The sequence below is a fragment of the Blennius ocellaris genome, assembly GCF_963422515.1.
Source record: "Blennius ocellaris genome assembly, chromosome: 4".
NCBI lineage: Eukaryota > Metazoa > Chordata > Actinopteri > Blenniiformes > Blenniidae > Blennius > Blennius ocellaris.
The window spans coordinates 21,206,827-21,223,207 of record NC_137653.1 but is presented as its reverse complement, the minus strand read 5'-3'; the positions used below and the strand labels follow the sequence as shown (position 1 = coordinate 21,223,207).

Here is a 16,381-nt window from a genome sequence, read left to right as displayed (position 1 = left end):
TTGTCTGTTCCTTTTTGATAAAATTCTATTAAAAGACATTATGAATTTTAATGCAAAGCATTTCTATTGAAAAAGAAATGTAATAATGAATTTGAGCGTTTCTTGACAGCCAACTCAAGAAAGCATGTGGTTGCATTGTTTTTAAAGTGGTCCAACAAAGACACTGTCACTTGTTGAGAAAGGCCAACTGCTAATTTACGACTCCATTAATCCAATATTAGTAGCGCTATGTGGCAAAGCTGTAGCAGCACAACAGTGATGAGCTGCAGGTCTGAATCCAGACGTTGTCTCACAATTTATCCTTGAAGTACACACAGTTGACTGACAATGGGGACGTTATTTATTGCTCGGCTGCACAATAAATGTATCCGGAATCTAATTACTGGAAGTTAATTTCAATAGACTGAACATGTAATAGGCCAGGCGGCACGACAATAAAGACAGTTAATTAAGGATGATTATTTTTTAATCTTTTAATTTGTTATAATCTCCCTTTCATCCAGCTGAAGACAGAAGGATTGCAGGTGGGTGTTCCCAACTACGTCAGGCATTTTGGTGTGTGTGTGTGTGTGTGTGTGTGTGTGTGTGTGTGTGTGTGTGTGTGTGTGTGTGTGTGTGTGTGTGTGTGTGTGTGTGTGTGTGTGTGTGTGTGTGTGTGTGTGTGTGTGTGTGTGTGTGTGTGTGTGTGTGTGTGTGTGTGTGTGTGTGTGAAGGTGAACAAAGTGTCTGATTAACAGTTTTCTTAGAATGCAGGAAACAATACGACTATTGTTTTTAGGGGGTTATTTTTTTAACAGAGTTGCACAGTGATGTGGTGGTATTTTTTTTTTTTTTAAATAATACAGGTATGAGTACCTTTAACTACTCACTGATGCCGAGTACCGACAAGAGTACTTATTAAATGCCATTAAGCCGAGTTCATGCGCAATATGCAAACGATATTCTATGCGTTGCTGTGGTCCATCCTCCTGTGTCGACACCTCCAACAGCCTGGAGGGCTCCAGTATGCTACTGCATCTATGCACTGCGGTACGGCGTGATGGCGATTGAGGGTCTGAGCTCGCTGTGTGCCGCCACACCCGCCAGCTGGCTGTTAATGAGTGCATCAGTCACACTCTAATATTGTTTAGCATGTCGCATCTCTGGTGTGTGAGCTCTAACGTTCTTTTGCATGTCGCACAGTTTGGAGCAAAATCCTCCTGGATCCTCTGACCAGTTAAACTCATGAGCGACATCGGGATAACTCTGCTTGTCCAAATGTCACTGCTGAATAAGTTGCTGGTGTACAAACTAGCTTTCGTACACGACTCGGCAGAAGATCATTTCCAGTCCGTCTTACTTCTTGCCATTCTCATTAATATCGTAAAATCTCCAAAGTGCATGGAGCTTTCACCGGTAGGAGTGTACGGTGCAGTATCATACCCGATAGCCAATTCTGGTATCGGTCTATTGCATCCCTATTGGTTAACAGCTTGGCCTCACAGTGTGGAGGTCCCAGGTTGGAACCTGGGTTTGGCCTGTGCCCCTTTCTTTCTGGAATGTGTATGTTCCCCCGAGTGCACTAATCTAAAAGTTAAAGCAAGCAGCATGAAAGACAGACAGATGCATTTAAATTAGATGTATCATATATGAAGCCCTTTTCTTGAGTATTGTGTTATATGAATTAAGATATCAGCTGTAGTTGTTAAAAAAAAAAAAAAAAAAAGCAAACCAAAAAAGAAATCTCTTTAAGAACTGACATACAGTGAGGAAAAATTAATTCGACATTTTTCACAGGCCTGCTGACGCTGTGGTTGGGCTGATGGATATACAGTATATCCATTTCATTCTCATCGTTATTCGCAGATCAACCCTGAGTAGTTAAATAGGATGTGTCTGAAGCGTCTGCTGTAATCTGTATTTGCTCATTACTTGTTGATGACAGACTGTAAGCCTTCACTTAATCATCAACAGCTAGGAAACATCAACAAACATCGGCGTACTGAGAAAAAAAACGGAAAAGCTCCGCTCCCCGAAGCCATTCGGATTTTGATCTCGACAAAGTCATGCTGGCAAGAAGCTGATGTCAATGTGTTGCAATTACTGTAAGGTTCATGCTCTTTAAGTACATTCAGACCCGAGGAGACGCAGCGTTCGGCGGCTGCGTCTCCATGCTGGAATGACGGCTCCTGCATTGAAAATGCTGCGCAGATATCTTCCATTTGATTTATGGGCACCAACCCAACGGAGAACACGCATGCCGGGGCAAACATAAAGCATGAGACAGGGGGGCGAACACACACACAAACACAAACACACACACACACACACAAACCAAGCATTTTCTGTGTTACAAGGTACCTTGTCCTTCGGGAGTCTCGCCGAGAGGATTGACTTCGACTTGAGTGGCGTCGACTTTCAGGAACAGATCATAGAGCCTCTTAATCTGATCTGCTGCCTGTGAGGTCCACAGAGGACAGTAATTACCTGATGGTTCAGCTCTGAGCAGTCGGCCCCGCCAAGGCCACTCAGACTCCCACACAGGCTACATAAAACATGGCAAATCACCTTCACCACCACGCCGCCAGAGCTTGTTTAGCATGGATGTGTATGAAAGGCAGAATGTCATTCATTGCTTTTTCAAAAGGTGCAAAAAGGACAAGGATTGAGACACGTATCAGATTTGATCAGAAGTCATTACATAGAGGATGGCTATTTAGAGTTGGTGCTTGGCGGACTTTCTTTGATGTCACCAGTTGTATTGGTGGGAAGCCTGTTATTTCCTTTTCAAATGAATATGTGGGTTGATGTTGGTATGAAAAAAAATGGGTAAATCACCAATATTTCTCATTTCTTGAGGCCGCAATCATCTAAATCTCCAAAAAAAGTGTACAGCAGAATAAGTGTCGAGTGTTGGTGGAGAATATTTGAACATTAATTCATGGTGAAACTCAAATACTCAGCCACAGCTCATCCCACAAATGCATGGTCACGACAAATACGGCAGCATTTAGTAAGAAAACTCAAAAGAGTTAATACCAATAAGCAACATTACATCAAAAAAATTCCTTCTGGAAATAGGTTTCCTCAGTTTGTGTGCTGTTTAAATGTGAAATGCAACACCACTCGGGTTTACTCATTTAGGCTCCATTTACAAGACGATTTTGAAGTGAAAACCCAAAACAAAACAAAACTTTAAAAAAAGTTTATAAAAAATTATAAAAAAAAAACCAGCACCAACTAGTGGCCAGACATGCTAACTACATTGTTTACAAAACATTTCCATATAAATGTAAAACCGTCCAGAATCAAAAATGCAAAAAAAAAAAAAATAATAATAATATATATATATATATATATATATATATATATATATTTAGCACTTGAAACACTGGCATGTAAGACAGGGCCTTAATATTTACTGTCTGAAAGCCAACTGTCGAAGTCACCTAAGTTTAATTTGCCTTGCGAACACAACAAGATATTTCAACAAACTCTTTGACAAAATGTCAACACTAACGCCTCCACACCTCATCTTTTTTTTCTGTCACACACTACAGTACATATATAACTGTGTGCTGCTGTAATTCAACAGGGTGACTCACACAAAGCTCCATAAATAGTACGCTAACAATGTAGACACTTAAACCAGTAATTTCATATGTCTTTGATTGCACGTTTAAAAAGAACAAAACAAAGTTCGCCTCAACCAGTCTACATATCCCACGTGTTTTATTTCAGAAATGATCACACTCCTGAAACCACGATATCTGTGGGAAATGAAAACAAGTTGGTGTTCTAAAGCCAAGTGAGAGAAAAAAAAAAAGCATTTAAGCACACGTGCCTGTTCCGAGTGTGAACTCAGGGTGCTTCTGTTTTGTTTCCCCTCAGAAAACTCGGCCTGAATGAGATTTGGAAAAAAACCCGGCATGACAAAAATAATATTTGTTTCACCGTCTTTAAAAGCATAGCTTGCCCAACTGAGATGAGTCGGGGGTTTTTTTGTCACTCACAAAATCAATCCGTGGCATGTTCTATCAAATAATGGTATCATTAGTGATCTGGGCTCTCAGCTTGGCACAGAGCTGTGCGCCGCTGCCAGATATCACAATAGGCCACCTGGCAAGTCAGCCATGTATAATGACACTTCCCAACTTGCCTCTGGAAAACTAATAATAGCCAAAGCGAGGTCTGTTTGGGAATGAGCATGCGGCTGTCTGTCGACATGTGTGTTGGAATCCAAGATCTCCCTGCATCCTCTTTGCATTGTGACTTTGATGCCGTCAGAGTGCCCATTACCTGTTTCTGCAGAGGTCCTTTGAAACCCAAATTAGCTGCCATGCGGAGCGCCTGCTCGTCTTGCACGCCTTCAAATATATCTATGACTTCCTGTAAGAGTTACAGTGAGAGAGGAAGGAGAGAAGGAGACAAAGGAGGGCGTGTATTGAGTGAGAAAATGAGACTCAAATGCTTGACAGTAATGAGAAAAGTCAAATTCATATTAAAGTGTATTGCTATTAGGGAGTGAGAAATGTAACGAAATGAGGGAGGAGGGACTGGAAAAATTATGTGCATAACAAGAATGAGAATGAGAATAAGAATAATATTTTAAGATAGTAAGTCCAGGTAAAACACAAGCAGTACAAAACTGTAAGCATGAACCAATTCTGTCAACCAGCCATAACTTAATAAACCAAACTCCAACGAATAACAAGGTTTTTAAGCTCTGAATTTGATTGTATTTGTCAGCTGCTTTAAACAAAGCAGTCAAAGATTCATCAGTGGATCTGTTTAAAGCATGCACATAGAACTGCAGAAGACAAATTCCTTCCTCATCTATGCCGTAAAATGTTTGTATAACATGAACACTCAACTAACCAAACAGTTTGAGGGAGGTGGGGAATCTTTTTAAGTTGTGTTTCACAACTTCGGGCTCCTAAAAACTGTGAGGTTTGAGCAGTTTGATAAATGAATGAGCGGCAACACTGTGCAAACGAGGAGTTCGTGAACTTGAGTAGAAGATCCTCGGGGTGTCCGCCGGTTGCCAGGTCGTACAACTGGACATACCCAAACCCCTTTCACTGTACAACGTTTGACCGGATCTTAAAGAAAGACTAAAGCTATCACTAACATGGTATGTCTTTTGCTCAAGATGGTCAATATATAAGTACAAAACTGTTTCATGGCTAATTTAATCAGAAAAGTTAATTTAAAAAAAAAAGTGAGCTGAGGCTTTGGTTACATGATGTTTTCAAGTGAAAACAGAAAACGTTGATTGTATTTTGGATGTCAGTGCAACTGAAACCGTAACTTTTTGAAAACGCTCCGACACCATTTCCCTGTCATTGGGGGGGAAACATGCACCGTTTTTGAGACACAGCTACTGCGCATTTGCACCACGGCCATAGTAAATAGTAACAACAATGGCAGCCTCCAGACTGACATGACTCCCAGTCCACATTCTCAAGGGACTTGGAAGTCGAGTGTCACTGTTATAGCGATCCAACTTGGTCGTCTTTGTCAATATGAATGTCCAAATCGTCTCTGCGTGCATTTGCGTGTGTGGTATCATTACAAAAACAAAGAACTGTGCCCACTAATGGCCTAACATGAAAATTACATAATTTTCTGTGTTTCTGCCGTACAAATGGACATCGTTTTCAAAACCTCGCTGTGTAAATGCAAAACTTTTCGAAAAAGAAAACGCTCCCACAATCCATTTTCACATGAAATGTTCTTGTGTAAACGAGGCCTTAGTTACTAATTTAAGAGAAGCGTGTGAGTATTTTCCCCTGTTCCAGAACTTTGTTACTCTTTCTTTTGTTGACATTCAGATTGGGAAAAGAAAAGACTCATTGGTGTGACATTACTCTTGCAGCATGACGTGCTTGTAATTTGACGCCAGCCTCAATACCTTGGTGCAGATGAGCACATATTAAAACCAATTATCCTAACTTGACCTAATGACAACATTACATTTAGTGGTTGCATGTGGGTCTGGATGTGAGTGCAAGCTTCAGCAGAGGGAAGCGATGACATATCAACCACATATATATTCTGTGTTATCAGCTTTGTGATGTCAGTAATGACAGGATGTGTGACGGGTATCTTGTATAAGATTTTGCTTGACACCACAGAATTGCAAGGGATTACAAAAAAGTGAACATGTTGAAATGGAATAACGAATTTCACAAAAAGAAAGAAAAACTGAGGCAAATCTATATAACATGTATTTATAAATAGGAGCAGGCAATGAAAGGAATGTGACTAAAGCATCTGAGCATTCGTTTGCAATGACAAAAATAAAGTGCTAAGCAACTGCTAGCAAAGCCTAACTAAAGGTTTTACCAGGCACAGAGGACTTGTTCCTGAGTGTGTATTTGTTCACGCTAAGCTCCAGTGTGTTGCTGCATGTGTGCACTATTTCTTGCTTCTGCTGTGTCTTTGCAAACAGGACAATAAATTGAAATGTGAATTAGCAGAGAGCACAAACTGAAGACAGCATGGCTCTCTAAACCTCCCTGGGCAACTGGGCAGGATTTCAACGCACAAGCCAAAAACTTTGGTCAATTATAAATGAAGATCTCTGAATGAAGATAGCGAAAGGTTTGCAATCTGATAAAATTGCTCCTTTGGGTCAAACAAAATTAATCTATTTCTCAATAAAACAATTTTTTTTTTTTTTTTAAGGGACTCTTTTAGGGCAACTTGGACAGTTTGAGGAAGGTTCTTTTTCTACATCTTGTTGAAATGATGAGAAGAAATCTGAAACGATGCACCTTAAAGATGAGTTCTGGGGTGCTATCAGCCACTTCCTCGATGTCCATACCGCCCTGGGGGCTTCCCACCATGACGGGGCCGTTACAGGAGCGGTCCATAAGGATGGCAAAATATGTCTCCCTGTTTATGTCCAAGGCCTCGGCAACCATCACCTGCACAGACGAACTGCATTAGAAAGAAGGCCAAGATGTAGGACTTAACGCTTAGCATTCAGCAAGCAAACACACATGCTGACTTTTTAGATTTAATGGCAAACTTTAAAAGTTACATAACATTTAAAACTGAGCTGAAGACACAGGCAAATAAGCAGGAGCCACGGACCGACAGAATCCGAGGAACAGCTCTGTGGAAATCCCTTATGCTGTGGAACGGAGAACAGAAAGGCAAATAGAGAGGAATTGGATGCTCACTCAAACAGAGAGCGAGGAGAGGAAGCAAGCAAGAAGCTCATTTGGAGGAGAAAAAAGAAACTTGACAGGAAACTATCCGTTCTGTGGTGGTTAATGAGCTGCAGGCTTTCGGGATGGGGAGGTTGTTTGAACATGCACAGCCCTTATGTTCTGCCTCCACCCTATCGCCCAGTCAATGAGGATGGATAGCCTTCTCTACGCTTGGCGCTAACAGACAGCGCTCCTTTCTTCTTGTCCAAATGTTTTCCCTCGTCACTCAGACGCTCTCTTATGTTCCCCGTCGTTTGACTTGCCCATGTCTACTCCCACCCTGAACACATTCTGTTCCCACAGCCTTGTTCTTTCTTTCTTTCTCACCTCAAACCCCGATCCTGTCTCCTGCCACCGTCTACCTCAACCACTTTCTACGCCCCATGTCTCTCTGTTCCCCCCCCCCCCCCCCATCTTCTCTGCTCACTCCTCTATCAGTGCTATGACAGCAAATCCATGTAGATGCAGAAGTGCTGCCCCTTTTTTCTGTGGCGTTCCCTCCTCCGAGGTGCAGTATGGGTGGAGGGCTGATGCAAGCTCCTTTGGCAGGTTGACAGCTAAGCTCTGGCTGTCATCTGAAACACCAGGTTCTGACTACACTGCTACTGCACTCGATCCTGCAGGTCAGTCAAAGGCTGCTCTTTACCAGGTCTGATTTCTGCGCCATAGGCGATGTTCTTGGAAAGACAATTACGGTCGATGTGCAATCGGAGGTCACGCCTTTTCTTACTTCGCAAGTAATTGACGTTTATTTTGCCGTTTGCCTTTGTCCTCGGAGTTAATTCTGAGCCTGCTCCTTTCACCATAGGTGTTTTTCTGGGAAACTGACAAGTGTGGCACCCGTTTGATTCCAGCTAAACTCTGCGGAAGGAGCGGTAACGGGAGTTGGCTGAAAGTAAAGGGGTAGCAGGGGGAAACAGAGATGAGGAGAGACAAAGAAGAAGAGAGCAGGATGCACACACAAGCCACAGACTGAGGAGGCCTCATCACCTGGAAATGTCTGTTTGAGGAGGGACTGCATGCTGCATGCAAGCAGAGAAAATGATATTCCTGCTTGTTAGTGGCACATAGAAACAGTTGTTTACCAAACACTTTATATTCACAGTGGGCCTAGTTCAATTTATGCAATGAGCCATAACACCAGCCACCACAACCCAACAGTAAACAACAGTAGACAGCGACTATTTAAACCCAGAAACACAAGCAAAAAAAAAAAAAAAAAAAAAAAAACACACAACCAAGGAGCCAGGCTGCCTTCATGGACATTAATTTTACACAACGGCATTACTGAACACAAAATGACTTCAAACAAGGTGAGGGAGAAGATGGATGTGTTTCTTTCACTCTGTGCTTTGGCTCACCGTTTTGACTTTGACTCCATCTTTAGGCGTTTGCTTAGTGGTCAGGTTGAAGCCCAGCATCTTGTTGGCCAACTCACCAACAACTGCAGGGCTGAAACAAGAAGACAACAGTCAAACTTCAACTTTATGTATTACTCTATATTTAAAATTACAACCACCTGTCTTATATTGAGGACATCTAATCCTGCTAACAGTCTGTATGTATGGAGGTTTACATCATCTGCACATTTTGAAAATAAATCCAGATGGCTGACAGATCCCGACAAATAATCATACAGTATTATACTACTTTTTAACTTGTTCTCCACACAAAACACCAACGCCATCAGTTCCCCAGCCCAACAATGTACACAGACGTGTGCACATCATGTCAGAGGGACAATGATTAATCATGCTGGAGCCCTGTGCTTCACGATCTGTGACGCGTATACCGTCGTTGCCGACGGTATTCAGACAACTTCCTGTTGACTAGCATTGATGTTTTTGGCAATGGCTTCTCTACTTGATCAAGCTCACACTCTTCCCCATTAACAGGACAATAATTCAAATGAAAAGACTTCATTTTTGCCAGTTTTGCCAACTCCTGTTATAGATCGATGACAAAGTTGGATCGCTATTCTGGGTGACTCAAGTATAAAACTACCAAGTCCCAGGAGAATATGGAGTTCTGACACTCTGGAGGCAAACATTGTCGTTATAGTCCATCTACTCACAGATGTGCAGAACAACTATTCACTATGGCTATAGTGCGCATACACAGTAGCAGCACTTCAGAAAAAAAGAATTTCCCTCGGTTTACATGGAGACAGTGCAACGAGAGAATCAGAGGTTTTTAATCTTGAGGCTGATCAGTGTGCTCTGCAGCAACAGCACAGCTCTTCGGAACCACTTAGCTAACTTCAAAAATCACTGTGAATGAACGTGTACTTATTCTCTCCATTTAAAAGCTGCCTGCATGCCGGTGCCACTTCTGCAAGCCTGCTCCGGTTTTGGAAGTGAATACAAATGAAGCTGGGGGTTGTACTCATCCTTTGATAGATGAGAGGAAGGTGAACTGTGCACTCATGTCACTGTCTGGGGACGATGAACTTCAGTGTATCTCACTTTGAAAAAGTTTCTGGCCATTCCAAACCCTGAAGTAGGGTGATGATGATGCATGTCTTGGACAATTGTCATAAATCACTTTTTGCATTCCTTTAAGGCAGCAGTAAGTAGCTGGTACCTTCCCCCCCCCCGAAGAAGACAGCACTTTTTTTGGGTACAGGGAAACTTGGTTGAGGGAAATGCAGTGTCTGAGCAAAGAAAAGCTCTTTCAAGTTGTTGTTTAGCCTTTTGAAAAATGCAAAAGGTTTTGGCGTGAGCCCTCATTGGAAGAATACGTGCATCACACTTTGTAACTCTAAGCTGGAACAAAATAAACCACAGCAGTGGCACAAAACTAATCAACCTGAGAGACAAACACTCTGTGTGAGGTGCATTATGCTTTAGCCAACCTTAAAATCCTTTTCTTTTTTTCTTTTTTTTTTTTACATTTAATTGAGGATAGTTGTTCCAAAACAAGACACCGAAAGAAATGGAGAAAAACATTTATTTGCAGCACAAGTAATCCTGACTGTGTTGGTGCCTAGGGAGCATCTTCTGAGAGCTTTTTGAGCCTCCTCGCCATAAAAGCCACTGTCGCTGGGAAAAAATAACATGAATCTATCACCTACAGTAGCACACAGCGTGGAAATGCACAGAGGGGCATACTTACTCCTTAGTTAAGTGCACTCCACCTTTAAGGCCACTGTCGAACACACCTTTGCCTCTGCCACCAGCGAGAATCTGAGCTTTCAACACAATCTCCTTGGCATCTGAGAGATGGATGGACAGACAGGGACATGGTGATGTAGTGTGGGGGTGGGGGTGGGAAGATGGGGGGGGGGGGGCACAGACAGAAAAGAAACGTTAAACAGAGCACTTAAGACATAGGCCCCACACTTTGATTGCCCCCCTTGAGTCTGCCACTTATTTGTCCATCTGATTGAACGAAGAACAGAGGAGGAGAACAAAACAGTGACAGTGACAAGAATACGAATCACGGACAGAAGTAAACACTTTGTGCTCCTGACCAGGAAAGCCATCCACGTAGAAATTACATAGCAATGTACCAGCCATCCTTACAAGTTAGTAAAACTGTATTTCTGTGACTTGGGATGAAAAGTGCACAACAACCAGTGGTGACACTACCATGCTGAGTTTTATTAGATACAGTGTCTATTGTGCACAGCAGCTTAGTTAAGTGTTTTCTTTGATCAAGATTGAGACTATCAGACAGTTTAGGATTTGACTTCACGGTCTGAAATGGAATGTCAGGGGATCAAACACAAAGCGGTCAAGAATGTATAGTATAATCAATGTTTTGACAAATGAACATGACATGATCCTTGTACAATAATTGTATGTCAAATGGGTTATCCACGTTTATTGGAATTCTATTAAAAACACTGTCGACATTATTTTGAGCCACCATAACATTTTAGCTGGAAATCTGAAAGCAAATACATGTAAAGAAAAGGCACTAAAACATTTTTTCTAACATTTTGAGGAAGCATCAAGTTTGCATGTTCTGTGACAGTTTTGAGAAAAGAGAAAAAAACTAATAGTCCAAAATAAAAGATCAATGATTAAAGTAAGTTTGAAAGCTTTAAAACCATATTACTTCCAATGCATTACATTCAATATATATAGTTAACTTTGTTTGAAACCAATATTCCATTTGATGTTCATGTTACGTCCCATCTCAGCACGCCTCGCCAGGGTCATAACAGCATGTGTATATCCCGACCTGCCTCCTATGACCTGCTGTTGACACACACTTGACATAGCATAAAATGAAAAACAAATAACACAAGACGATAAATTAATTGAAAACAAATTATCAATATTCAGATCTCAACTTTTCCAACACTGACCAAAAACTGAAGTTGAATATTTTTCATTTGAAAGCATGACATTAAGCTACCAGTTACACTAGCGAGGTCAGAAAAAAGTTCCAAAGAAAACCCCAATCCAAAAGAAAGTGCAAAAGCCCACAAGTCAGTCCAATACATTCTAATTTCAAAGGTGACGGGCATTTTTAAGGAGCCGTCATTGTCTGTGCTGAATTAAGTGCAACTGGTGGTGTAGTCCAGAGTATATGTGGGTATTCTCAGTCGACCAGCAGTATCTACGAGTCAGATTAACCCCCTTTTTTTACTTCTAGGATGATGAAGCCATGACCCAACCTACTCTGCCTCTCGTTGGCTCGTACTCACTGCATTCACTGATTGACTATTAATCTAAGTTTACCATGCAGCATGAGGGCCAATCAGAGGCAGAGGAGAGCGGGTCATGACGAGGCAAATATTGCCAACTGATAAATTATACCGAAATTGTATGACATTCAGCAAATACTTTAGACGGATTTTCACTAAATAGAGTCGTCTTACATGCCACTGTTTCTTTAAAACAAAAAGAAAAAACACACCATTGGATACAAGCTTTTCTTTGTGGATATATGGACATTTTTTTAATGTCTGACAAATTAGCAAACCATTTTGCATTACAGAGTGATTCTATTGTAAAAAAGAAAGGATTTAATCCTTGAAAACAGAATCTTAAATAAAAACCTGATGGTAATCCATCCAGGACACATTTTTAATAACAACTGTTTGTATTATTTCAAGTTGCATCCGACAAAAACCTCTGTGAATGAAGACCGATAAAGCAAGCCGCCTCACTGTTGGAAACTTTAACATGACCTTGCCACAATTATATAACTGCTCTGCCTCCCCATCGCCATCACTGTCATCTTGCAAGAACTCACACATCAGGAGGAGGCCCCTCAGCTGCCTGTTCAGTATCCTGCCCACAAGCTCACTCTATCCAAATGGAGCAAGGACACTTGATGAAATATGGTCTCCGACTACGTTATGATCATCCAGGTGGGGCATTTCAGCTATTGACAGGTGACTGCCATCAGGGCGTCATCAAGCATGTGGTTGGGAGAGTAGACGGGGATGATCTGCAATGGCGAGGAAGACATATTGACCTTGGAGCTGTAGAAAAACTGCTTCCTGGACTGCTTCTAAGAAACTGAGCTCCGCAAAGAGAGTGGAGAACATTTCGAAGCTGGTGAGCCAAAAGAGCCTTAAAAATGCTGCCTGCAGTAGGAGAAGGACCCAGAGAAAAATAGCCTCTGACAGGGTGGCAGGGATTAAACTAACACTGCATTAGTGAGGCCTGTTGTGTGTGGAGAGTTAAGGGCTGAGCGGGAGGAAATAAGAGAGAATAAAGGTGCACTCATATGCAAAGGGTTTTGAGAGGAGTTATAAATGAATAAATGTGTTAATAAAAAACTGCTACCGTGCAAAATTAAAAAGAGTTCAAAGCAAGATGAGAAAGTGTGTCCTGCGGGCATGTGCGGCAGCGAGGAGGACAGACGTACAGGAAATGACTTTTGCTTTGAGAAATGGTTAAAAAAAAAAGAAGAAGAAGAAGAAGAAGAAAGAAACCAGTTTAAGAACAAAGACATGGCCCCAATAGGGAGACATTGTCGCTGAGGTGTGAGTTAAGGTGACAGAATCGACACAGATAACGGCTTTAGACTTACATGATATGGCTTTAAAGCAAAGCCATATTAAATATATTAACCTTGCGTTTGACATCTTAAGGAAGTTAATAGGGTGAAAACAAAGCAAGTTCATTCCTGCTGTATGAGTAATTGATAACAAACCTGCTTATCGTGTAGCACAAAACCAAGTATTGCAGCATATATCAGCATTATGAATGAGAAGCAGTTTGTTGATAAGAGAAAGCTAAAAAACAAACAATAAGAGCAGATGATATTATTGGTTAAAATTAGGCATCTCTCTTGTGCAACCAGTTTTTTGTCGAAGGCGCCATTTACATGACAACAAAGTGAAAACTTTTATTTTTTTATTTTCTGTTTCAGAAAAGTTTTGCGTTCACGCAGCAAATGAAAACAATGTCTGTTTTTTTGTTCTTCGTGCCATTTTTTTTTGCTCACTTCACTATCCTCTAACCCTGAAGGGTCAAAACAGATGGTTTCCATCAGATAGTAGCTTTCCTGGAGGTTTCTTCCTGTTAAAAGGGAGTTCTTTTCCCCTCCACACACACCTATGCTTGCCCGCGTGGCACTTTTTAACCCTCCATGTTTCATCCAAACATTTAGTGGTGTGGTTGACTTTTTCTAATTGGCACTACATAAACCTTTTTAAACTTAACTGAAACATAATGGAACCAAAGAGCATCTCATATTCTGCTTGAAGAACATGCCCACACATAATCATAAATAAGAAAGAAATGAAATACCGTAACAAATCCTCAGGTAAACACTCCCAACACCAGTCTTAGTTGAAATACATGGAGAGGATAATGATGTCCTCAAAGATCATGGAGAACACGGTGCATGGTAAAGAGCAGGGCGACCATTATCTGGTAGTATGACAGACATGAGATGGCCTCTAGCACAGACGAAAGGTTGGTCCGTAATGAGTGTGAAACAGAGCAAGGGTCTGGCAAGAAAAGGAACAGGTGTATGTAAAAAAAAAAAATCAGAGACAAGTCGTGCTTTTATGTTCGACTGAGACTCCCGGAAGAACAAGGGGAAAGAAGGGCACATGCCTGAAGTTAATCAGTAAAGACATCGGCGAGCAGTATTGTAGCTCCACGTGTTCATACAGCGGAAGAAAAGGCAATATTAAATCTGTAAACTGAGAGGTCACACTAATGAAGGGTGACTCAGATGTGTGTTTCTATCAGATGGCCATACATTATACATTCTGTCAAAGATGTTCCCTTGTATGTATGTTTTCATTACCCAGTGAGCAATACAAGGAGCATAAATGTACTAGATAAATTGATCATTTCTTCAGCACAACCACAGTAATTAGAAATACCTCTTGCCGGAAGCGGTTGGGTTATTGGTCGGATTCCTTTTTCCCACAGGGGAGGGGTGGGAGGCCGTATTGCATAATCGGCTCTCCACTTACATTCATATCATTTGCGGCCTATTGCGGGGAATGTGGAGCAAGATTTTCATCTCCATTTGTTTTCTTTTTCTTGGGGACACAGGGGAGGAGATTAGCATCGCACAACATCTCCAATCAGTTCACATGCAATCTGAGTAATGCGGTCATCGTCCTCGGGCCTTGCTCATTTTCCTGTAATGAGTGCAAATCAACTCCAAGTCTGCTTGCCAGTGACAGCAGCTGGAGAGGAGGATGTTTCTTTTTGCACAGTGTCTCTTTCAACCCTCTCTTACTGTGCACTTTTGAAAGACCTATCGCCTTTTATCCCCCCCTCCATTCTTTCCATGTAGCCTACGGGCGGCCAGCAGCACAGTTAGCTTTGTCCTAATATTTAATTAAGCCCTTCAAGGCTGTACCAGGGGGGGGTTCTGGCTGGGGAGGGACAGATGCAGGATGCATGCCAATACACATAGAGTAAGATGAGGCCACCATCTGCAAGGAGAGAGAAAGTGATCAGGGAGGCCCTGCCCGGCATCCATGTGAGCCGTAATGAAAGTAATGTGGCGGCTAAACGGGGACGACTAATCAAACTCTTGGGAGTGGGGGGGGGGGGAGAGACAAAAAAAAAAAGTATTCAGCATACCAACAAACACTGCTATGAGTTTGAGCTATCTATGAGTGAAATGATTAACACCCAAGTAAAAAACAAACACCTTTCAACTGGATCAACTTTCAACTGATTCTGATGGTAGAGCTACTCATTACGGTGCTGGGGAGTGTTGATTGGTGTCACAAAGAAATGCATTGTTCTTTAAAAAAGAAAAGAGAAGACTGGCACGATAACACCATATGTACATGATGTAATTACACAGTTGTTTCTTGCGATGGGAGTGTTCTTTAAGTGGAAAAAAATGGAAAATTTGATGCTACCATTTGCTGCAATTAAGTGGAACATATAAGGTCTTTGAATAACTTCAATGATGTTGTCAACAGCATGTTGAAAACTGCTGGAGTTAGTATAGCCAGTGAATGACTTAGCCATAGGGCTTGCTGGTGTGTTACAGCAATGGCTTACTAATATTGGGCAAAGGGAGCCCATAACTTACTCTAGTGAACATGGTAATGGCAATATCAAGGGCTTCAAAACATTTTTTTTTTAGAATATTGAATGTTTGTTTCTCTTCATTTCACCTGCAAAGTCAAATTAGGCCAACACTTGCTGTTGATTATTCACTGCCATAGCCTCACTAGCACTTGTGTCTTAATTACACTTTAATCACACGTACACAAGGGCCAGTCTGCAAACTGGGGCGAGACCCCCAGAGCGATGATTTGGTTTCACCACAGCAGTTAAGATGAGCTAATCTTGAACAAGGGCAGCCTCCGATAAACTTTTACATTTTCATTTTCTACCAGACTGTGAAAAGGTCAGGGGAAAGCAGAGTCCTCTTTTCTTGCGGTGAAGGCAGGTAAACTGAAAGAAAGGTTAGGGAAAAAGAAAACCTTCAGGACCTTGGGTCATGCATTTAAGCTATAGATGCAACGACCCTTGAAATCTTAAAGATTTCACAAAAAGAAAGTTGTCTGTTGTGTTGAGGCTGAAAAGTCAACTATTATTCACAAATGACTAGCTGGGCTTTCCAAAGCAATCGTGGTAATGACATCCAAGTCGGACCGGATGTCTGAGTGGAACAATCGATGAACAAGTTTCAATCCAATAAATGTGTAAACGCCTCCAATTTTACTGTCAACATTTTCACACTGTCCCTGTGTGCATCGATAAATAACGTCTGATGGTTTTGTGTGT

The 16,381-nt window shown here is 41.6% G+C and overlaps 1 protein-coding gene across 1 annotated transcript in view; it reads right to left on the bottom strand.

Moving 5' to 3' along the window:
* Positions 1-16,381, bottom strand: part of suclg2 (succinate-CoA ligase GDP-forming subunit beta) — a 119,897-nt gene that overhangs the window by 58,083 nt on the left and 45,433 nt on the right. Inside the window, exons 3-7 of the mRNA XM_080495525.1 lie at positions 10,314-10,413; positions 8,561-8,651; positions 6,759-6,911; positions 4,279-4,368; positions 2,341-2,437 (exon numbers count right to left, since the gene is read on the bottom strand). Coding sequence (XP_080351651.1) covers positions 2,341-2,437; positions 4,279-4,368; positions 6,759-6,911; positions 8,561-8,651; positions 10,314-10,413 — 531 coding nt within the window. The remainder of the gene's footprint in view (positions 1-2,340; positions 2,438-4,278; positions 4,369-6,758; positions 6,912-8,560; positions 8,652-10,313; positions 10,414-16,381) is intronic.